Source organism: Varanus komodoensis, unplaced genomic scaffold, assembly GCF_004798865.1.
Source record: "Varanus komodoensis strain SLA01 unplaced genomic scaffold, ASM479886v1 scaffold8, whole genome shotgun sequence".
In the NCBI taxonomy this organism is placed as follows: Eukaryota; Metazoa; Chordata; class Lepidosauria; order Squamata; family Varanidae; genus Varanus; species Varanus komodoensis.
The window spans coordinates 34,343,559-34,367,081 of NW_025336481.1; the positions used below are offsets into that span (position 1 = coordinate 34,343,559).

Genomic DNA, 23,523 nt, shown 5'->3' on the forward strand with positions numbered 1-23,523 from the left:
GGACTCCTGTAGAGGAAATACATCTTTCTTGTAAAGTGTGAAGCATTCGTAAGTATGTATGCGGTACATCTTGAGGTATTTTTTCCTTTTGGCATTCTGCGACCTAGCTGTACACATAGAAGCTACCTGACGATAAAAAATATTTTACAATAATCTGTTTGTACTGAACTTTAAATGCTCTACGTATTACTTATTTTAAATTCAGGCTTTCTAGTTTTACAGGGTTGAAACATCTGGAAGTATAGCTTTATTTCGTCATGTAAGATATCTTCTTCTTAATTTTTCTTTCTTAACTTCTTAATAATTCTGCTAATTTGTTTAAATTTTAAGTTGCCTTAAAAATCAGGGTAGCTGAAATACCAGCTCTGGTGATACTGTGGCAAAGGCAAGCTATAAATTCATGTAGCTGATATGGACACTTTTGTAAGACAGAAAGCCATCAAGCCATCAAGTCAAGACACCATGTTCACATGATGAGCTACACTGGGAAAACAAGTCCCTCTAAAACAACTGTGCATAATTCTCATCAAGTAGATGGTTTCTTCTGTACTTGGAAGGACAAGTTCCTATTAACCATCTCTTGCATTGCCAGAAGACAAACTTGTCATACAAATAAGACAACACCCATATGCATCCTTTTCATTGGCATGTGGATATAATGACTCTGAGTATCATTTGAATGACATCTTTCATAAATGCAGCAAAGGATTTGATTGGTTTAGGTGTGGCCATGTCAGGCATCCATTACACTGGCACTTTCTTGCCAAGACTTGCAGTTAAGCTGAACTTCAGGGACTGGGAAGGATGTGCCCTTCTGTTGTCCTCTGTCTTTATTCAGCTAATGAAAAAGGTTAAATTTCTTTATGAAAAAAATGCCATTAATGAAAAAAAGATTGACTTATTCCATTAAGAAGTAGCCTCCTGTTTGCAAGACTTGGATGGTGGGGACTTTTTGATTGTGCTTTCACAATGATGGATGGCTTAGCTGCAATCATAGGAGAATCTGCAGTCAACCAGGAGAGGACAAACGTGGAACAAACGGAACTTAACATCTTGGTAGAATCTAAGAAAGGATTTGGAACCACCTTAGATTTACAGAAGATACAGAAGGCAATTAAAGAAGATCTTGCAGCAGAGATCAAATCCAGTCAGTTGGAAATAAAATGTGTACTTGAGGAGATCAAGGAAAAATGGATGGAAATGGAAATAAGACTAAAAACACAGGCCGATTTATTGATGCTGATGAAGGAAATCAGCTACAACCTGTCCAATATTAAGGTTTTTCAGACAGTGAAAATGCCTGCCAGCTTGAATTGTGTTGCAGGAGATGTTCAAGACTGCACATTCCAATTCTTGGATGAGAAAGCTGGAAGCATTGACAAGTGGGGAACTAACAGTTTGAGTGAGGGCAATGAAGAGGTTTTGGCTTTGGGTAAGATGCAACTTTCATGATAGTTTTTCCTGATAGCATTAAAGACTTACGAAGTGAAAAGTTAAAGCTGTTTTACCCCTTTGGAACTTGGGAGGAAGCTTCCTGTTCTTAATTATTTCAGACTTTCAAGTAGGAAAAGTAGTTTTTGGCTTTAAAAGAAGAAGACATACTGAAGTGATGTAGGAAATTCTGTGTACGAGGCATTTAAGTTTTGCTCCGTAACCTGAGAGACGATAAAGTTCTGTAAGTTTGTTTTGTTCTGTAACCTGGGTTAAGGGAAGCTAATTAGAGGTGCTAGAGTTTCTGTTTGTGAATCCTTATATTAAGAAATACATAACGAGCCTGCCAGGTGGCTTAGACAAGTATACCTGAAAACATGTGTAACAAATTAAATATACCCCACTCTGTGGTCTTGGGGGTGGGTGTAAAAACTGTGTTTTTATAAAGCATGGGTCTCTTGAAATACTGTCACGTCCAATAATATGGATCTTCACATATTTACTAAGGAAACATAATACAAAGTAGTGCAGCTGATATCTTGTCCATGTGCATTTTGACTGTGGTTTGGATGCCTCTTGACTCAGCCTGGGCAAATGCATTGCTGTGGCCAAGAAAAAACCTTTCCAGAAGGCTGCCATCCTTTCCCAGTGCCTAAATGGTAATTGACTGAGCAATGCTAAAAAAACCTCGCAAGAGAGAATGTTTGCTAGAACAATTTTCCTCCTCTTTGATTCAAGAACTGTTGGTACAGTAGCATGCTTACTGCATAGATCTTTCACCTTGTAAATTAAGCAGGACATTACATCTTATGGTGTTGGTTTGAGTGCTTATAAATTTGCTATACTCGTTCATTTTGTGAATGAGAGAATTGGATTAATCCCTGAGATTGTCCTGCTGAATGCTTGATGATGCCATGCTCCTGCTGTTAGGTAAATATTTTTAAGACCTACTTTGCACCTTTTTTGCAAACCACTTGAAAATTGCTGGCAGTCTCATTGGATCATTTACTGAACTTGTTCTACTACAAATCAAAGCGCAACTGTTATTTGAATGTTTTTTCTTCAGTTCAGGTATCATTCTGAAAATAGGTACCAGGCTGCAGAAAAGGTCCCCATTTTAGGTCTCAGTCATAAATCCTTACATATTGATTACATGAATGCTTGATAACTACCGAATCCTGCATTGGACACCTATGCAGTTTGCAAATTAACATGGGTGAGCATAGTGGTACAAATAAGAACTTATAACACAGTGTATCCCATAGAAATATATTATGGTCATCAATAGAAAAGTAGTAATAGAATATTTTCCTGTTGCATGTCTGTTCAGTTCCGTTGAGGGAAGCCCTGCACCATGTGGTTTGGGCTTAGGGTAGGATCTCTAACCCCATTCTGCTTTGAGCAGTGACTTGATTTGAAGACTTTACAAAGTGTGGACTCAGGTCTTACCATCTGAGGTGAAGAGACATGTTACGATAAAGCAGGGAGTGCTGACAACACGATGATAAAACCACATGGAATGTAATACATCTCGCTAGAACTGGCCTCACTACAACTATTTCTTGGCAACTGATGTTCTGGGGTGGTTCATCTGCATAATTAAAGTGTGGCATATTGTCATGTGTTATCTGTGTTCTTTGACAATTCCCAGATGGATAGTCTTGAAGGCACATGAAAACAGCTTACACATTTAAGAGGAGGAGAGTGCTTTACTCTCACAGGGTATTCTTTAAATAGTCATACAAATTCATTGTTCTAGTAACAGGGTGGATTCGAATTAAATCAATTTTAATCATGATTTAAATCACTAGTCTGTAGGACTAGATTTGAAATCATGGTTTTCTACATAATTTGCATGCATACCAGCTTTACCCATAGGTAGAGGAACTTTATTAAAATATTCCTAAACTGGGTCTTTTTTACTGCCTGCTGCCATTATAGGTTTTCTCCTCCAGGAAAGGAATAATATGGTAAACCTGAGGCTATACACAAAAAGATCCAAAGACTTGTGGAGTATTCTTCTCAGAAGGTTTTGCTTCATTTTTACTGCTTGCCCCTCCCTCCTCACACTTAGCTTCTTCTGTGGATGTATTCCACTCCCAGCAATCTTCTTCTATTCATTGGAATTTAGCACTTAAGAGGTATAGGGTTGATTCTGTGTACGTATATTTGCAAAGGAACAATAGGATTGAAGTATTTTCCCTCCACTCTGCATATTTATTTTATAACATTTTTGCTGTGAAGAAGAGGCATGTGACCTCTGCAGACACAAATTCACAGTTTTGAGAACTGGAAAACCAAGCATCTGTGTTAATATCTTCTAGGTATAAAAACTGCCCAATAATCTTACACAAACCTCTGGAAAAGTATGACATTGTCAATGGATCATTTACCAAAAAATTTAAACATTGCATGAATATACAGCCTCATGCTACATAGTTAAAAACTCATGCTTATTTCATGGTGAATAACCTTTGGACTATAATGTATGTTAAATAGAAAACTACCTTTAGATATTTTTCCTCAAAAAGCATGTTGTTTTAAAAAATCCAATTTAAATCAAAAACATCTGATTTAAATAAAAAAATATTTTAAAGAACAGTAGAAACAAAGTGAGACAGAAGGAGCCTCACTGATTTTAACCATCCTGTCTAGTAAATAGGTTCTGTTTGTTTCTAGTTATTCTTGTTTTGTTAATGCTGAGATATATAATTAGCATATTGGAGAAGAGTATGTAGGAAGCACTAGATGGCATTTGTTCTCTTTTTACTAAGAACTAAAATTATTTTATAGTTTACTTAGCAATGTATATTTATTATCTTCTCTGTCTGAGCATTTGGTGAACTAGACTACTCTTCCAAAAGTTTATTCCAGACTAAATCAGGATAATTTGTAAGTGGCTAGAGCAGTAGAAGGCAATGCACATTCTAAATTCTACAACCTGAATCTAGTTACTCATATCTTTAGAACCCTTAAAGGTGCATATTGTCTATGAGTTCCACTCTTACAAGACACTTGATATTTTATTATTTATCACAAGATGTAAGATCCAAATTTTTGAAGCAAGTATAAATTACCTTGTTAGCGTATGTGCATGTGTATTTATCTATTATAGTTCTATCCTACTTTTTTTCCTGTAAGGAACCCAAAGCAGATTACTTATTCTTCCTCCTTCTCTCCATTCTCTTTGTAACAGTCCTGTGGGCTGAAAGACATTGACTGGCCCAAAAGCTCTCAGTGAGCTTCACAGCTGAGCTGAGATTAGAACCCAGTCCCTTTCCAGCATTCTAACCACTACATCATGTTTATTGCTTATTTGCTTAGCACTAAAGATAAAGCAAAATATAGCTTGTGCAGTTGGCATGTGAACCTGAAATACTGTATTGCTCTGGTAAGGGTAAGTCACTCAGGTGCCCAGATAAGTCCCTCTAAAAGCAGGTTCTTGTTTGTAATTATGGGCTTATTGGTTATCAGCCAGGTTAATTCTGTCTAATCTTGAGCAATACAGAAAGACAGATTTGACTGCTTTAGTCTAACAGAAGAAGGCACACATTGGCCTGTGCCCATCCTATTAGTTTGGACCTTTTTTAAAGCCAAATACTTATTTTCTGCTCTCTATTTGATGGGGGCTGTAAGATGGGGGCTGTAAGAAATGGCCTTCTGGCCATTTTGGTGATGCTGATCTGTCTTGTAATCTACACACTTCTCTGGGCCTAGAATATTCAGAACCTTAAAGCTGCTTATGAGTAGCTTGTATATTGTTCTGCTCTTTGTTTCTCTTCAATCTTTATATGATGAAATCAGATAATATGATTTCATCAGATAATCAGATAATATGATTTCATCATATTTCCTTTCAACACTTCTCATATAAAATGTTTTAAACTATGACAACATAAGAAAAGCCAGTGTGTTGCATATTCTAAATGTACCTCTGGAATGGATTTTCTTTGTGGATCTCAGAGGGTCATTATGTTGCGTTTTTGGAGTGTGTGCATGTGAAGTTGGCAAGCTTATAAAATGGAAGGAATAATTCTACAAATCCAAAACTGGATTTTTAGCTGTATGCGTAACACTAAGCATAATACTTATGCATTGTATTATACCATGCTGAGGATTTCCCTAAGGCATAGACAAAAACATGGTGAGTTGTACCACTGTATTTGGGATGCTCTTTTAGAAAGTAATGTTGGAGAATAGAATGAGATTTAATCTCATTTATGTAATCTCCTTGATCAGCAATGGTGCTAAACGTACTGCAAGATATACATTTTCATTGTGAATGTCTGATGTTTCTAATTATCAGTGAGCAGAGCATTAACAATGAAAAAGCCAAGAATGCTGTAAATGCTGGACTTTTATTATTGTTATTTATTTTTTGTTGTTATTTATTTTTATTTGTGTGTGTGTGTATGTATATATAGAAGGGGAGAGAGTGTTGTGAGCCACTCAGGGAGCTTCTGGGTTTGGGGCCGCATACAAATGCAATAAATAAATAAAAAGTAAGATTTTGCTGACAACCTGACAATGCATGTAATGACTGTTCATAGTTTTGAATTCTTTGAGGGACTTTACAATATTCAGAAGTACACCTTTAACAATGGTTTATTTGATCACAATTTTATTTGTACTCTTAGTATTTTATGACTAAAAGTTGTGTTTTGCCTTTTTTGCAGTTGACAAGGGTAAGCAAAAGAATCCCAAGAACTCGTGTATTCAAACCCAGACTTCTACTGAAGTGCATTCAACAGAAACAAAAACCCATGAGCAGCTGACACAATACAAAGGAAAATGTGAAAACCAAAGTGGAATTATCCGACAATTGAAGAAATGCCTGGCGAGCAGTAACCAGAAATTTGAAGCATTGGCTCTTGTGATACAACACTTGCAGTATGAGGTAAAGTTTACATTTCTGAATGTACTTTTAATTAGCAGTGTTTGCTTGCTTTTTACGCCTTACCCACACTTGATTGACTTGTTTTTAAGGTATCTAAATATGGCGGGGAGGAGGTTCAGTGTTTAGAAACCTAGATGTACATTGCATGACACAGATCTGCACTCCCCCACAAACCAGCATCCTACTTCCCATATTGTATGCACGATTGTCCAAATTGGGAGATCCAGTCATTAGTAGACCTTCAGATTTACCTAACCCTGAATATTAAAAAACTACCAGGGAAGAGTCTGTGTTCATATAAAGCAGCATCACCCAGTTAGTGAGTTCACGTTCCATCTCAAGGAAGGTGAGGACCTCTTGAGGGATGGGATGGGCAGGCTGAACTGGGAAAATTGCAGATTGTTTTTTCCTTTCTTTTAATTCCACAACGAGGTGCAATATTGCCCTAGCATAATTGTGTTATGCTTCCGTACTACAGTGCCACCAAGATGTTATGTAATGGAAAGGCAGGAAAGGAAAAGCCCTTTGTGTAGAGACCTGATCTTAAGTCTGCAATGAAAGCAGCAGTCCATACAGCAACTTAACAGCCTTTTAAAAGAAAATGTGTGTGTATGTGTTTATGCAGAGGGTGGAATATTCACAATGTAATGTTTGAACAGGTAGGTTTTTATCCATTGTGTTAGGGTTTGTGACAGCATGGAATATTTCAAAACGTAAAACAAGCAGGTAAAACAAGGTAAAACTCTTGTAACAAGAGTTACAATATGCCAAAAGTGTGTTCAAAACTTAAAAGTTCCTTCCTTGGGTGTATCAAGAGATTAAGCCTATACTGATGTGCCATAATTAAATGGCATGCTGTATGTATAAGTTGGAATTGGAATGCCTTTGTTTTTAAGGTTCTTAACAGCTTGCCCACTTAGTGCCAAATCTATTCAGATTACACAGAATCTGACATCTATTACTTGTAAATATTAAATGCACTGAGAGGGAATAATATTTATGAGGTGTGTGATTTTCATGTTTTTCTTTTCCCAACTCAACAGCATTTTATCCACATATAACTTTTAGGTAATATCAGTGCTATTTTGGGAAACATTCCAAAAAATCTCCACATTGCCTTTCCTAGTCCTCCTGATCCCACATTTCTTTTACTTTAGTGATCTGCCTCTTTCCCCTCTTTCTTTCAATCCCATTAAGCTTTAATATATATTTATAGATACATTTCAACACATGCCTAACCATAGCCCATGTTTCTATACATCTTCTAACTGGAATATTGTTGGTCTTACCCCTACCTGTTTGTAAATCCCCAGAAAAATGTCTCCGTTTAAGTTATTCCCTTTGGTTTCTGCTGTTGTGCCATTTGGTTTCTGCTGTTGTCCATCATATGCATTCCAGGCCTCCTCCTATCTGGTACTCATGGCCATCCTTGCCCATTACTTGGAGCCCTTAAAGCAAGCTTGGTTATTTCCCTGATAAATATATCCAATCCCCTTTTAGTTATGAATACTTGTGGCTGAGGAGATAGCAAAATACTTGAGGCTTATCTTCTCGGCCTCCGCTTACCATATCTAGTTCTCAGACTTGGTAGACTAATAGCATGATTGAAAAGGTAAGCTGAACGTTGACTTTTCCATGAGTTGCAATTAAAAATAATTTAACTCCCAGAAACTCCTCTGGATGGCTGCAAGTGGGTTCAGTGGTTAGTCTGGGAAGCTTTCAATATGTAAAACCATTTTTGCCCTAAATATTGCTTTTCTAAAATGTCAAACTTAAAAGGGGGGATTTGAGTGTGTTTGATAAGCAAAGCATCTTGGCTGTTGCAGATAAATCAAGAATTAATAGCCAGGAAGAACTATGACAAAAGAAGCTCAGTACACTAATGTGAATCGTTTCTTTACAATTTGGTTGAAGCACCAGATGTGACTTTTACTCTCTATCTTTGGTGAATGCATTTGACAGATTTTTTAAAAAATATAATATTGCAGTTCTGAATTTATAAAATACTTGGCAAGTTGTCACAGTGGCCTTTGAATAAACTAGCACAAGTGACTTGCAAGCATTAATTCATTATACCTGTCATTGTTCTCTTAATGCTTGACATGTCACTTTTACAGGTTTATTTATGTAAAAGTTGTTGGAATTTGATGGTAAATCTCATCTGTCATTCTGTGTTTTAAAGATAAACTTGGCTTTGTATTTAGCCAGTGCTATCTTTTTGGCAAGTGTGGTGCAGTGATGTTTGTAATGGGAAGATGCAGAAAACTTTTGAAGTATATTCAGGCTTAAATTACACATTATTTTGAGTGTGTTTCAGAATGAGGGAGATCATTGTATCATTCTGGCTATGACCCCTTCCCAGTTCATTTTTCAGAAGTTTGTTTATAAAGGAACTACAGCAGAGCAGAGTGGAGTGGGGATAAGAAAGAAGAGGAGGTAAGGAGGAAAATTGAGGGAGGAGATTAGTCTTCCTGTAACTTAGAACATAATTACCAAAAGTTGTAAAATCACTGTGATGCAAACTTCTTTGGATAGCTTATATAAGTTGGAAAGATGAGTTATTAAGGATTTTCATAAAGAAATATAGATTGAAATGCATAAAAGTGCAACTTTCAGTGCCTCAGAATAAATTTATGAATTTACTTCTACACTATGTTGCCATTATTATTAAATTTAGAACCAGCTCTCACCCTCCTGCTTCCATGCAATCTATTTTTTAAAAAATCATTAAAACATTCTAAAACCCCTAAAAGCCCACATGCAAAAACTATTCAGTAACATTTGAGGGCAACTTTAAAATAGAAAAGTGACACAAAACATTGCACGTTATTATTAATTTTTTGAATTTCTTATGTGAAATTTATAAAACTAAAGCTTATACAGCATGTTACTTTCAGGATGCAAAAAATGCACCATTAGTAGTTATATATATTCTCTTTCCAAAACTGACATTGAATGTCAGGTCAACCATGTGTTTTTGATTTCTCGTTAACATACAAATGGGAGCCACACTGCTATGATTCCAGTTTCCACTCTTTTTGATATTTTCAGTTTATGTGTCAGTTTGAGTGCCACTGACCATATCCATTCATCCATCTAGTCCATGTTCCTTCTTTTTGTCTGTCCCATTTTTCAATGGGCTGCTACTTCCAAGCAGGCAGCTGCCAGTAGGAGTTGTATCAAGTCCTTGTATGTCAAATTCTCTTTCTAACCAATAAAAATTGACCATAAAAACAATGCTACCTAACACCACCCCCTCATTTGAGTTGTTATTTCATTAAGACCCGGATCTACATTCCACACCATTCTGTAATGAACTGGTAGCTAAACTACTTTATTTATTTATCTATCAATTTATATCCTGCCTTTTTCCTACAAAGGGCTCAAGGCAGCTTACATCATTCTCCTCCTCCATCTTATCCCCACAACAACAACCCTGTGAGGTAGGTTGGGCTGAGAGTCTGCGACTGGCCCAAAGTCACCCAGTTGGCTCCATGGCTGAGCAGGGACTAGAACCCAGATCACCTGAGTCCCAGTCCCATGCCCTTAACCACTACACCACACTCTCTTGTGGCTCAGTGTGCCATTTGAACCACAATCTCTCCAAAAGGGCAGGGATAACCCTAGGGACATACTAGAAGGGGAAAGGGGAACGCTGCCGGTGATGCACCATTTTCAGGGATTCTTCCATAGTCGCCCAATAGTTCTAATAGTGGATAAGGGAATGACCACATATGATTCTGCTGGAAATCTGAAACCTGTGAAAACAAGATCAGTTTTCCATTGGCTCTTAAGTTCCAAGGAGGTATTATTGCTTGCTTTCCTGAAGCAGCCAGCCACATAGTAATAAGGCTTCCCTTCTGATGCTGATTGACCAGTCTCATAGCTTGTCTAGTAGCGTGAGTGACCGATCTGGTTCCTTTGCATCCTGCTCATTTTCCCATTGAGAAAGGCCCTGGGCAGAGACTCCATGAAAATTGGTTTACCCTTGGGGAACAAATCTCAAATACAATATTATATGCGTTTGTGCATGTCTCATGTTATTATTTGCTCAACAGAAAAACTAGTCTGTACTGCATTTCTAAAGGAAAGAAAAGGAACCAGTCTCATATCCCTTCAGAAAGAACACTAAAATGTGGAATAATAGTGCATTTTAAATGTACTCCTGTTTATAAAAAAGATGAACTATAACTTATTATGTATTTCATTTTATACCATAGAATATCCAAAGCTCTCTTTAAATATTTAAAAAGTAAAAACACAGCAGTTACATACTCCTGAAGAGATTCTATTATCCATTCTGAGTTTCACTTATTTCAGGAGCAGGGTGGAATGAGCTAAATCAAGGCTTTTTAAATTAGTGATATTAATCTAGCACAAGAGAGACCACTTTTAATTTTCCCCTATAATGTAATGCATATATTTCTTGGACAAGCATAGCATCAAGTGGCTGCTATAGCAATTTGAAACATTTGGGCTTGTATCCAGGCTTTGCTCTCACCATTGGGAGCATTCCATGAATGGAGTTCAGCTTTAGAGGATGCTTCCTTCCATTGGCAGAAGCACAAGAGGTGACTTGCCAATTCCCACTTCCCCCTGCAGTCCATTATGCTAGCCAAAAAGTATGTATTTATTTATTACATTTCTATACTGCCCGATAGCTAAAGCTCTCTGGACAATTTGTGAAAAAAGTTAAACCCTAAACTATTGCATACTTACTTTAAAACAGGATAAAACTAGCATAAAAATCAGCAGGGGGGAAGCTCTTAAAATACAGAAACACGTTTAAAGCACAACTGCAGTGGGAGTGTCCACATGTTTCATGTTTGCCTCATTGCAGGAAACCTGAGAGGATGAAGTGAAGGTGAAGGTCATCTGGGCTTGTCTCAGCAGTGGGCACCTCAACACAGTGCTGGACTGGTGAGAAATAAGCTGACAGGCAGCACGCCAAAGCCAAAAGCAGAGCTCAGAATGAAACGAGGAGGAGGCTGATCGGGACCAAATAGTTTTCCAGAAGGGTGGAGGATCCTCCAGATCATGTTGGTGGTAGCACTGGGTGCAACTTAGAAAGGGGAATTGGGAAAACACTACCCATCCTCTTACGCCCTCATGATCCCTCTACTAGAACAAACTTTTTCTGAGTTTATCTTCTGAGTAAAAGACTTTATGAAGGGAGGAATTTAAATCCAGCCCTTGCTGAACAACTAAATGAGGCAGTAATGCAACCTTAGGTCCACAATCAGAACAATTTGGACATGAAGCCCATTTTCAAAATTTCCTGTTTAGTGAGGCCACAGTATTTAGTTTATCTGGTCAGTTAATTCTATTATTATTTTTAATTAGACATTTTATCAGTTAGTTCCTTAGTTTTTGATGCAACAGAGGAACTGCCAGGTTTAAGTGGACCCTGGACAAAGTGTCTTCTGTCCCACTTCCTTGACTGTTTTCCCCCACTTGTAGAAAACTGACACAACAAAGGAAAAGCTAAGGTAGAACCCCGCCGTTATGCAACTCAGTGAGCTTGTCAAGGGCATGATAATTATTACTATTGGGAGGTAAACCTGCAGAAAGAATTTAAGTTTTAAAAATAAATATTTGCCCAGAAGTTTTGTTCAAAAGGCTGCACTGAGCATACACTGCTTCGTGAGGTCATAAAGCTATTCTAATGACACTTCTGTTGTTACGGTAACGTGATGTCATGACCTTTGTTTTGATTTCAGAACCTTGATCTTGAGGTGGGCTCATCATTCCTTAAACTTAGGCTTTTAATTAAAAGATGGCTGGAAAAATGTCCAAACACAAATCCTTCAGTTCTTGAAATAAGCTTTCTAAGAATATATGCAACCTCTTCCCCAAACTGGAATTCCAGAGAGCATGGGTCTGTCTTTTCTCTGGAAAGTATCCATGTCAGATCTCTAAAATACAGTATTAATTATCCATGAATTTATTGAGCTATCCAGACTTCATCTTATCTTTTATTACAACACATGGGTTGCAAACTGGCAAAATTCTTTCATGCCTTTTTTGGATTCGATCAATTGGTTCATTTTGATTTAATAACCAGCTGCAAGAAAGAGGTGGTAAGTCTACTACGATTATATATTGATAGTAAAACAAAATTTTTGAGTAGTAATGCTAATCCAGACAATTCTTATATTTAAAAGCATATCTTGCTATTTCTTTATATTATTCTCCTATAAAGCTTTCTGGTAATGTGGAAAATCACAATAAACAATTCACTTTTTTCCATCCTACAAATTCCACAAACCAACAGAAGTAGGCAAGTTTTTCTCTAAAGATCGATGGCTATTAAAATGTAGCTTGCACATTTGGGGTATAGAGGATCGCATCTCCCACCTTGCTGGGGAGGAAAAGGCTAAAGAATTGTTTACATCAATGGGAGTCATAATGTTTGTCTAGTTGTATCATGTCTGGATATGCTACTTCACCTAAAAGTAATAACGTGTATCTCTTAGCTGTGGCAGCAAGGGAGGAAAAAGTGCTGGAAAGCCTTCAGTAGGACTACCCAAAGGTCTCCTTCTCTGTCAGAAGATTTTCTTCAGAAGATGCGTGGAAGAGATGGCTATTTTTATCCTATGCTATCCAGGAACATTTTGGACCTAAGTCTCTTAGACAAGGTGATCACAAAAATGGGCTAGGATTGAGCAGGACTATGCAGAAGAAACTTGGAGTTTCAGACAAGGAATGAAGGAAAGGGCTTAGAGTGTCATATTATTATGCAGTTAAAGTATGATAATGCTTTGTAAACCTTTCCATTCAGGATAATTTTAGCAAGGTTAATGGCAGTGACCAGAAATGTCAATTTTAATGTTTTTGAACATGAACAGTCTAGGGGAAGAGTGTGCTATAATGCAATTTTAGAGAAAAAGAGTTAAAGTTATATAAGTATAGTGCTGTATTACTAATTAAAAAGAATAATTAACAAAATTATTTTGATCACCTCCTTTATTAACCACCATGCTTCAACAGTAGTTATGGGAAAGGGGCTTTTTCTAGTGTACATCAATATATCATCTTTCCAACTATATAGTTTTATCTCATTGTAGAGGTACAACAGCCATTTAAATGGTTTTGCTATTTAAATTTCCCTTTAGCTCACTCCTGTTGCTAAAATGGAGGTGGTACATTTTTGTGAGTGCTTTTGCATCCCTCTAGGCTATGGTTCATCTCCAGCCTCTGATTATTTGGTGGTTTTCCAGCTTTTGTATGGTTTTTCCCCTATTCTAGAAGATCAAAATACCTCTCCCAAGGTTTAAGTGACAGGAAGGGCTTAAAATAAAACATCTTGATATGTTTGCCATGTTGGCTTTGTCTCTTTTACCTTTGCCACTGCTCACTCCTGGAATGCCGCCTCCAAAAGCTTCCCCAAAATGGAATTTAGCCCACAGACTGAAAGAGGTTCTGCACCCCTGTGTTAGGAAGATGAGACCAAGAGCTGGATATCTCCCTTTCATTTGAATGTACATCCCAATATGAGGGACTTTTTCTCCTCAAACAGGGATGGATTTCCTTGCCTTCTCCACGAGGAATGACATGTAAGGGAAACAACAGTTGAGAAAAAATGTTTTTGTCCCGAAAAAAGAAGTGCATCCACAAAGATGGGTTAGGCTGAGGCATTTCACTGCCTGAGGTAAGGGTCAGAATGTCTCCAAACTCTCTCCACTACCATTCTGTCTACAGAAGCTGACTAAACTGTGTTGAATCTTAATTGCCAATTCTATACTGGCAATGAGACACTGTAGTTGAGGAAAGCAGGGTAGCTTAGGGGTCGAAAGCAGACAGTGTGGTATACTCACCACTAATCCCCACAGCAGCCGTCTCTCTCTGCCTAATAGTAGGCTCAGCTCTCAATGACAAGTTTTGCAGCTTAAATGCAACCTTCCATAAAGAAACTTACGAAAATAGGGTCAAATGCTGGTCATTCCATTTTTTCCTTCTGAAACAGAAAATAATCATGTCTTCATAAGTTGAGTGGTGCAAATGTTCAATTGCAGCATTTATTGATATGAAATGTTAGACATTTTGGGATTTTCTGGAACTTACAGATCTTGCATTGTTAAAATTCTTGTCATCACAGACAAGCAAGCTCCTTCTTTATCATATGGCTGACCATTGTTCTTCTTAATCTTAATAAAATTTCATCAACACAGCAGGACATACTCTGGATTTGGCTTTTTTGGCCAGGTGTGAGGGTGATGCTGTGAGTCTGGGACACTTTGTCATGGTCAGTTCACTGCCTACTGAGATTTAGACTGATAGTTGCTTTTGCCCCCCAAAAGGGGGAGACCAATTAAGATGGTCCACCTTCAGAGGCTAATAGATCTGGATAGCTTCCAGAAGGCTCCTGGGGGACTTTGCCAACTTATTTATGTATTTATTTAAAACTTCTGTACCATCCCATCACAGACGTCTTGGGACAGTTCACAACAACTGAAATGGTTGGCACTTCTGTTGAAGCCCTGGTTGAGCTGTGTGGCACTGAAAAGACCCAGTTAGTTGACATGATTGCTCCTAAGCACTTTTTGTGCTGTAGAACTCATACATCTCCATGGTATCTCACCGGACCTGAGAACAATGAAACAACTTGGAAATAGCCTGAGTGCAGATGGATTCCTAGTGGATGCGATCAAACCCTTGTTTATGCCTATAACTGGGTCTCCATAGAGGCAGTGAGCACAGCAAAGAAACAACATCTCGCTGCCTCCATTCTGTCTTTCATTTGCCACCCAGCAGAGCTGTTTAGAGTTGTCTGCTTGCCAGCCCCATGGAGATCTTACACCCAACTAAGGCCTGCTGTAGTATTGAGCACTTCCAGGGAAAAATATCTTGCATTGATTGGGAATTGGACTCTAGTTAAATCTGTTGAGACAACCAGAGCACAGTCTAGGCACAGGAGGCCACAAGAGGGAAGGCTTTCTCTGTGGTAGCCTCCATCTTTGGAAAGGCCTCCCCAGTGCAGCTTGCCTGGTCCCAACCTTGTCATCTTTTCTGCACCAGGTTAAGACAGCCCTTTATTCTGAGGCTTTTAAAGCTATACATAGTTATCCAGGGGCTGGAGGGGATTACCCATCCCAGATGTCTTTCTTCAGTGTATGTTTTGAGCTATTTTTATTATTTTTTGTTTCTTTTTACATAATTTTATTGGTTTTTATGTATAGTTGTAAACCTCTCATAGAGCTTTGGCCGTAGGTCAGTATAGAAATGAAATTAATAATAGCTTTACAATATAGGAGAAAGAAGTTAAGTGCAAACACAGGGAATGTAACCTCATTTATTTTAATTCTGTGTGGTCCCTGGATGTATGATGAAACCCACTTTGGGTTTCGCAAATTCAAACTATCTGTCCTCTATTTAATCACAGTTCTCCCATTAAATAGTGATCTATGAGACCTGACCTCAGTATCTGTAAAATTTTCTACAAAGTTATAATGTTTAAGAAATGACTCTTGAAAAGGAAAATTTACCTTTCCCAGGATAGGTTTCAGTTTGAATGTTGCTATAATTGGATGTAGTTTATACATAATTATATGAAGATGCCACTGCACAACAAAAATAAGCATTTGTTTTCACATTTTCCCAGCAGCATTATTGTATGTTCATCTTTAAATAGAATTCTCTACTCTTTGCACACTGCCATGAATCTATATTTAAAATGTGAGAATTGACCTGTATAAGTACTATGCAGTTTGGCTATATACTACTACTGATTGTTAAGTCTGCAAATTGATACCTAGTACTGGCTGTGCTTTACTGGAAGAGGAAATGGACAACTGAGACAGTTATGTGGGTCAGTGATTTACACTCATAGAAAGATGATGCGGTATAAGTACCCCTATACTTTTTGTAACTTTTCTAACCCTGTACTTTTATCCATGATTCAAAGAGCTATGTCAAGTTCTGTCAGGCTGGCATGGCTTTAGGCCTTTGTATTTTATTTAAAGAATACGCTCTCCTCCCTGCTATCATTACCTTCAAAACTGAGGGAAGTTTTATATGTAGCTGTATATGGGAGCAGTTTACAACGGGAAAAAAACAAACAAACCAGGATTAGCAATAGCAATTTGAAGACCTAGAAAAATTAAGAAAAAGCTTTTCTCCCCCCCCCCAATAAGCAGCTTTGGTTTATGAAATATTTTGCAATTTAAGACAAGATACTTATCTTTTGTTATCCAGCATTTACTCCCCTCCTCCCAGATGATTTCTAAAAACTATGTAACATGCATACCTTTATAGATAGACTAGAAACAGTGGCACTGTGGGGAAAGAGATCATCCTTCCCAGCACAGTTACTACTTCTGTTCCTTATTAACATGATTGATCTCATGTATCTTTTACTGATAGATATTCAGGGACGGTCCAAGTCATGCTTAGTTTCTCATCGTGCAAGCAGAGTCATAGTATATGGAAGAAAATATGCTTTCTTGCCCGTTTGGGTTTTGAGCTACAAAGTCCTCTTTCTGAGCTTGTTCTCATTAGATGCTGTACTAGTCAATTAATGTATTTGTAATCTAAAACCCACATGTGAAAGAAAAAAACACCGTAGGTTACCCTGCCACTGTCACCAGATGTAACAGAACAACTTGTGAGTTATTCCACAAATATTTCTTTCTTTTTTAAATTACTTTAAGGCTTGGTTCTAGAGAACTCACTATCACAATTTTAAACAAAATTCCTGTTTGGACAACACCATGAGGAAATGCTACCTAAGCTACAGAAATTTTTAACTGCTCCCATTAGAATAGAGCCTTTCTATCTGAAAGAAACTCAGTAGCCTGAGATGTGACTGATAGAACCATTAGAGACAACCTTTCTAAATGAACAAAAAATAAGTTGTTCATTAATGGAAATTTAATTAAAATTAACAAAAATTTAAAAAGTCACCCTGCGAATAGTAAGATGAGATTGCTTAAACATTCTTGAATATGATTGCTTATCAGTGTCATACTGCATCTTTCCCAGCTATATTCCCCGATACTTTTCATCAGATCAGATTTCTCAAAGCTCTTCATCCCACATACTGGAACAGGTTTAAGAATTTCCTAAACTTCCTTACAAACAGGAAAAAATGCTGTACGTAAGTTTTCCTTTGCCTCCAGTTCTTCCTGCTTCTTCTGGCTTTTAGGAAGATCCAGGTGTTTCAGGGACAAAAGTTCCCTCTAGTCAGACATTAGAAAAGGATCCTTCCTTTATCCTTTCTTTATGCTTTATCATCCATTGTTCGTCTTGGAACGCCTGTCATCTCTTCCAGCTTTGATGCAGACCAGTTAATAATTTCAGATATTTATCTGGCTATCGAATTTGCTGGTCAAAATCTGAATGGATTAGAGATATTATATTCCATAGTGTATTAGCTGGCTGGCAATTCAGATTGTGTCCAGAGTTTATTACTTATTTGGGAATGCTTGTCCCTAGGGATAAAAGATTAAGCTAAATTTAAGTAAGCCGATTAATGGGATTTATTTATTTAAGATGTTTATATACCATTCTTTCAGCATTGCTCTCACAGCCTATGAAGTACAGTGAATATACTTAAACAGAACATAGTACCTCAAATTACCTGTTTTTTAAATAGTATTACTCTGTACTCAACAAGCATTTTCAAAAATGTGATGGTTTGTTTCATAAATATCTACTGAATCCCATTCTACCATGTATACTTTTGGAAAAAGTCAACTTTCCATTAAAGAAGGTGGATTTAGCTTCCCCAGTCCATTTTTCTATCATTAGGCCCATTTGCTGACTGGCACTAAACTTTTCCACTCATTAGACTTTTCTCCCTGATCAATTTTGGAATCTTCATGTTTAGAGTCTCTCCCTAAATGGATTGCCTCTTGGCATGCCAAAACTGATAGGATGCCTCCTGCAGTTACAGCTGTCAGAGGAGTGTGGCACATAGCGTTGTATCAGTTGCAGTTCGATTTATTTTCACATGCAAAATTAACCTTCTGGGGAAACTCAGTTTTCAAGAGCAGCTGATAAGAACTGTGGGTGCTAAACATGCTTTTCCAGCAATGGCTGAATGGCAATATATGTAGTTGAAACTTAGATTAGTATCTTGACTAAGCCTTGCCCCTTTTAGAGCCCACAGTCCATGTTTATTGATATGAATTATTAGTGAACAAATATGAAACACAGGGTCTTAAACAAGAATGGAATAATGAATTGGAGCACCCTCTTTTGCCCAGTCAGTGGAATACTTCATTGGCATCTATTCCAGGACAGGTAATGAATCATAGGTTACATTTAATTCAGAAAAAAAATGATAGTTAAGATCATTCGCTCCATTTAATTCTGCAAAAAATGATGCTTCAAGTATATTGGACAACACAACATCATTACAAGAAGGATGTAATTAATTTGGCCAATTGTTGGAGGTGAAATGAAATTAAAACTTCTCTTTCTCATATGTTTTGGGAGTGCCCAATGACTGCTTCCTCTTGGAAGGGGATAATAATTCAGGTAAATTTTGTGATAGAAATCTCTTTAAGTATGGATTTGCCCATTCATCTTAATTATCAACTCTTGGAACTTAACGCAAGCTCAGCATAAATCGATTGCCTGTGCCATTCTGTTAGCTGAAAGAGTATTATTACAACATTGGGAGGATAACTGTCCACTGCAATAACACAAGGGGTAGAAGACTTGCTAAAACTTTTGCTTTCTGGACTGGTGGGTTTTAGGTGTACTTTACAAATGCACCAGTATGTGGGATAACTTTGTTGAAGTCTATGAATAGCAAGCCTGGAGGAATGTTGTCCATGGGGTTCTGATGGGCCAGGCACGATTTTGCGACTAAACAATAGCAATGAATAGCCAAAGCAAAACAAAACAAAACAAAAATGCAAAACTAGCAGTACTTAAATTAAGATTTTTAAAATTATTTATTACATTTCTGTACCACCCATAGTCAAAGATCTCTGGGCAGTTTACAAAAAGGTGTAAAAACAAATACAATAGATAAAAACAGTGAAAATGAATTTAATAATATATTAAAACAATAAAAAGACAGACACAGCCAAGAGTAAAACGAGTTCAATTTCAATTGATTGTTCTCATTCAGTTACAGATGTACTTAAATCTCATATAAGAAAACTGCAGTCTTATTTTTTATTTTATTCTTCCCTTTCTTGTGCTTTGGTTTTGCTTTCAAAATTCACTATAAAATTAGTTTAAAAAGATGTAAAATAGGAACCCAACATCTGTTATATATAATTGGGTTTTTAATAAAATTGTCATGTTTTGATAGTATTATTCAGATTTAAATGTATATTTTCCTCAGACAACAATTAGAAATATACTTACTTATAGAAGTTTTAAATATAATACTTTCATGATCAAACAAAATTATATATTGATGACCATAAAGACTGCCTTATTTTTGTAAATCAACCTTCTACTCCCTGGTGCTTTCGAGATGTTTTGGACTACAATGCCCAGCATTCTATACCTTTGCTTATGCTGCCTGGGGCTTGAAAGGAGCTGAAATCCAAAATATCTAGAGGGCTCCAAGTTGGGTGTAACAGAATGGCTTTAGTTCTGTAAAGAGCATGCAAAAGGAAGTATTGCTGCTTCTTTCATTTTTCACCACATTTGCTGTGTTTTGTCAATTGTAATTTCAATTCAGTATTTCAATAATTAAAATGTTGCCATTGCTTGAACATTTCTGGAAACGTTACCTCTCTAGGTAATACAGCTACTTGTATGAGCCTATACAGTTCTTTGGATCTTGCTTTTTAAAATAGCTTAAATCTTCCATCATTCTTTTTGTGGGGCAGGCATCCATGGGAGTTTCTTCAGAGCACAGCTGGCTTGCTTCACCACTATATCACTATTTTCATCCTAAGGAAAGTGCTTAGTGTTTGCTGATGTTGACAGGTTACATGGCCCACCTTGGCTGCTAATTGACTTTGTCATTAAAATATTTTAATCCCTTTTTTATTTGTTTGGTTGAGACTTGCAAGATGTTGGTTCAGCTTATAACCACTGCAAATTTAGTATGTCTAGCCTGCTGACCTTCTGAATAGTAAGCCATTCATTTTAACAGTAGTGCATTCTGGCCAACCTAATGGGTGGATGTCTACTTTATTGCCCCCAGATCTCTAAGAACAGTATCCGAATTGTTGGTATTACCCAGGGGTAATAGGAGTGGCTGGCCACTAATCAGGTTATCAGATAAGTGGATTTTTCTTATTGTGAGTTTTAAGCCAATTTGCAGTTGGAATGAATGTCTTGAAAGTAATAAATGTATTCTCAAGGTGGGGCTTTCTCTGTTGTCTGCCTGCCTGGCAGTTCCTGCTGTTTGAATTCAGCTACCGTAGTTCCTTGTATACTTGCTGCTTGCAAAATACTTATGCTCTTGATTAATAAAAGAATATTCTTTACAGAATGTGCAGCTTGCTATACAGAACTTACCTTCTGCACCGTAAATATCCCTCGTAGTAGGTCCCTGATCTTCCTACAAAATCTTATGCGATTTGGAATGCCAACACTGAATCTAAAATTATTAAATAGTAGCAAACCATTAGAAAAAGAAATCCAAAATTGTAATATGTATGGCACTTAAGTGGTGAGCAAGATTTGAATTTCTCAGAACTTGTGTGTTTGTGCAATGAGAGAAAAAGAGACCCATAAACTTTATAGGATTTTAATTTTCTTTTAAAATTTATAATTTTCACCCCAAATTGACAAATACTACAGGAGAAGGCTCAACAATGCCGGATTTGGGTTCTGCGCTTTGTCCTTATGGTAGGGACTAAAGGAGTAGATGGGGCCAGTCACTAAATGTCTACAAAAGAGCAGAAATAGTAATCTAAATCGAGGGGCGCTTGGCTAGGTGACCACCAAACCCATGGTGAAATATTCACATGTGGGTTGCCCACATTCATCTCTTGCTCCTGACCCATTCATCTTTCTGCCCTCACTGCCTGAATCTTGATTGTAAGCTCCTTGGAGCAGGGACTTGTCTCCTCTGCCTTGTCACTGTACAAGCCACTCTGAATGCTGTTGGAGCTGCGTAGCCAATAACATTTGAGGAATATTGGTGAGGTCTCTTCCTTTGCTCTCCACTTTTCAATTCATGTCACTTTTTTCTGTTATAAATTAAGAGTGAAAGCCTAGAATAACTAATTCAGTAAAGCTAAAAATAACATCCATTATCCATAGGAGGTGGTCAGGATGTTTTCTCCCCCCACTCCGCCTGCTCCCGCCACTGTACTAGTTGATATTTGAGTAAGTGGCAATCGATCTTTGTAATGTCTGGTTCTCATTTTTCAAAAATGAAAGGGCTATGGCTTTAAGTAATCACTGGCTGCTTGTGCCAAGTGCAGAAGCTGCAGTGTCTGCTTCTGTGTTGGGGGAGAGGCCAGTAGAAGAAGTACGGTAGCTGCACGGCATGATGAAGGAGGGCTGAGGCAGTGTCCAATGGGGTGGTACCTAGTAAGGACTTAAATGTGGCCCTACCAGTTTGGCCGTGGTAGTGCCTGCCACCTGTGCGCTGCTCCTGCCTGCTGTGTGCACTGGGGGGCGGGGGGCAGCAAAGAAGCTGGGGGCAGCAGCTGTGTACAATGGGCTGCTCCAGCAGCAGAATGTGCCTGTACTCTCAGTGTGCTGCAAAAAAGGTAATTAGTATTTGCTCTGTAGTGCTCTTCTGGAATAATGTCAAGGAGTTTGAAGCAGGGGTTTGCTGCAAGCAAGGTGAAAATGGTTCCAGCAGCAAGCGACCGGGGAGAAAGCCTGGATCTTTGTGATCTCTGCAGTTTTAAGCTCTGCACAGCAGTGGCTGCATCTAGAAGGCAAGGAGAGCACTGGAGCACTCACAGATGGTAGAGTTAAGTGGGTGTTGCTTGATTCTTGTTTAGTTAAACTCTTTGCTGGGCTGTTTTGGAACTTGTTTAATGCTGTGTTTGGTAAGTGGGAGTGGAGAGAGAATGCTTGAACAAGACCCTTTGGGAAGTTTAATTTTATTTTGTGTTTAACCACAGAAGTGTTATGCAAAAGACAACTGTGTTGTTTTGAGTGTTCAGTCTGATGCACAGAGCAACTTGCCCTTGTATTGCCTTCTAGATTTTGCAGTGGGATATTATCTGTGTGGAAGGCTAGGTATATAGTGCCTAGGCTCATGTTTACCTTTGTTACAGAGTACATTACACATAGTGTTTATTTCTGCATGATGTCCTCAGAAGTTAAGGACTAGAGGTATGCATCGTGGATCCTAGAAAGTTAGTTGAAACTAGTTCTACACCGTTTAAGGATTAAAGTGCCTCCTACCTAACTTGCAGACTTAGCTTTGATAAATGTGGAAGTAAATGTTTCAATGAATTTTACTTACCAGTGCCGATTATTATTTAAACATGTCAGTTGCCTTCACTCAGGGCCATCTGTGTTTTTCTAATGTTATAAAACTGTTATCCTGGATGATTCATAACTTGGCTTTGCTCTTCTGTCTCTTGTCATTCGACAGATAGCATGCAAGTTAATTATTGGAAGGTGTCATGTTTTCTGCCTGGAGTGTTCACTAACATTGTGTGTCTGTGTTGTTTTTTCCATAGAGGGAGGAAGTACTGAAACAGCGTAAAGAGTTGTCACTGGAGCTTCTCAATCTGCGTGGAGAATTGGGTAAGAGCATGCTTATTTGTGTAGTCCTTCGTTTTAAAAAATAAAACGCATCTGCAGAACTGAGTTAAGATATTGGTCATAGTACTGAACCAGCACAATCTGATCCCTGGACTGTATTCTGTTCAAATGTTTATGCTCTGTGTTTCTCTGGAGCCTTGACGGCATGACCCTGGGTTCATTTGAATTCTTGGCACCAACTTGACTAATCCTTCCAGAGCTGCCTCTGGAAACATGTATCTGATGGTGAAAACATTTCACTTGTGTGTGTGCATGTGCTTGTATTTTCAATATGCATTTGTTCCTGTTCGTTTTAAATAGTTTTACAGACCTTTGTTTCACATTTTTTCCAGTAAACAAAGCAACTGTAAAATATGCTATATTTTATTCATGGTGTGTCATGCTGAGCCTTAGTAGAGAACAGACAAATGAAAAAGAGAAAAATGCCACCATAAACAGATTAAATGGTTCAGGGCAGCAGCACAGCAGATTACTGCAACACTTAACATGATTTGAAATGAGACACGGTTTAAATTTGCCTGATGAAGGTTTGCCCCTTATAG

General features: G+C 37.8%; 1 protein-coding gene across 4 annotated transcripts in view; it reads left to right on the plus strand.

Moving 5' to 3' along the window:
• MTUS1 (microtubule associated scaffold protein 1) overlaps positions 1-23,523 on the plus strand; it is a 110,203-nt gene that overhangs the window by 70,055 nt on the left and 16,625 nt on the right. For 3 of the 4 annotated variants that reach the window (XM_044455759.1, XM_044455758.1, XM_044455760.1), the window contains exons 8-9: positions 6,108-6,328; positions 22,897-22,963. In XM_044455759.1, coding sequence (XP_044311694.1) covers positions 6,108-6,328; positions 22,897-22,963 — 288 coding nt within the window. The other variant, XM_044455761.1, reaches the window with a different exon arrangement.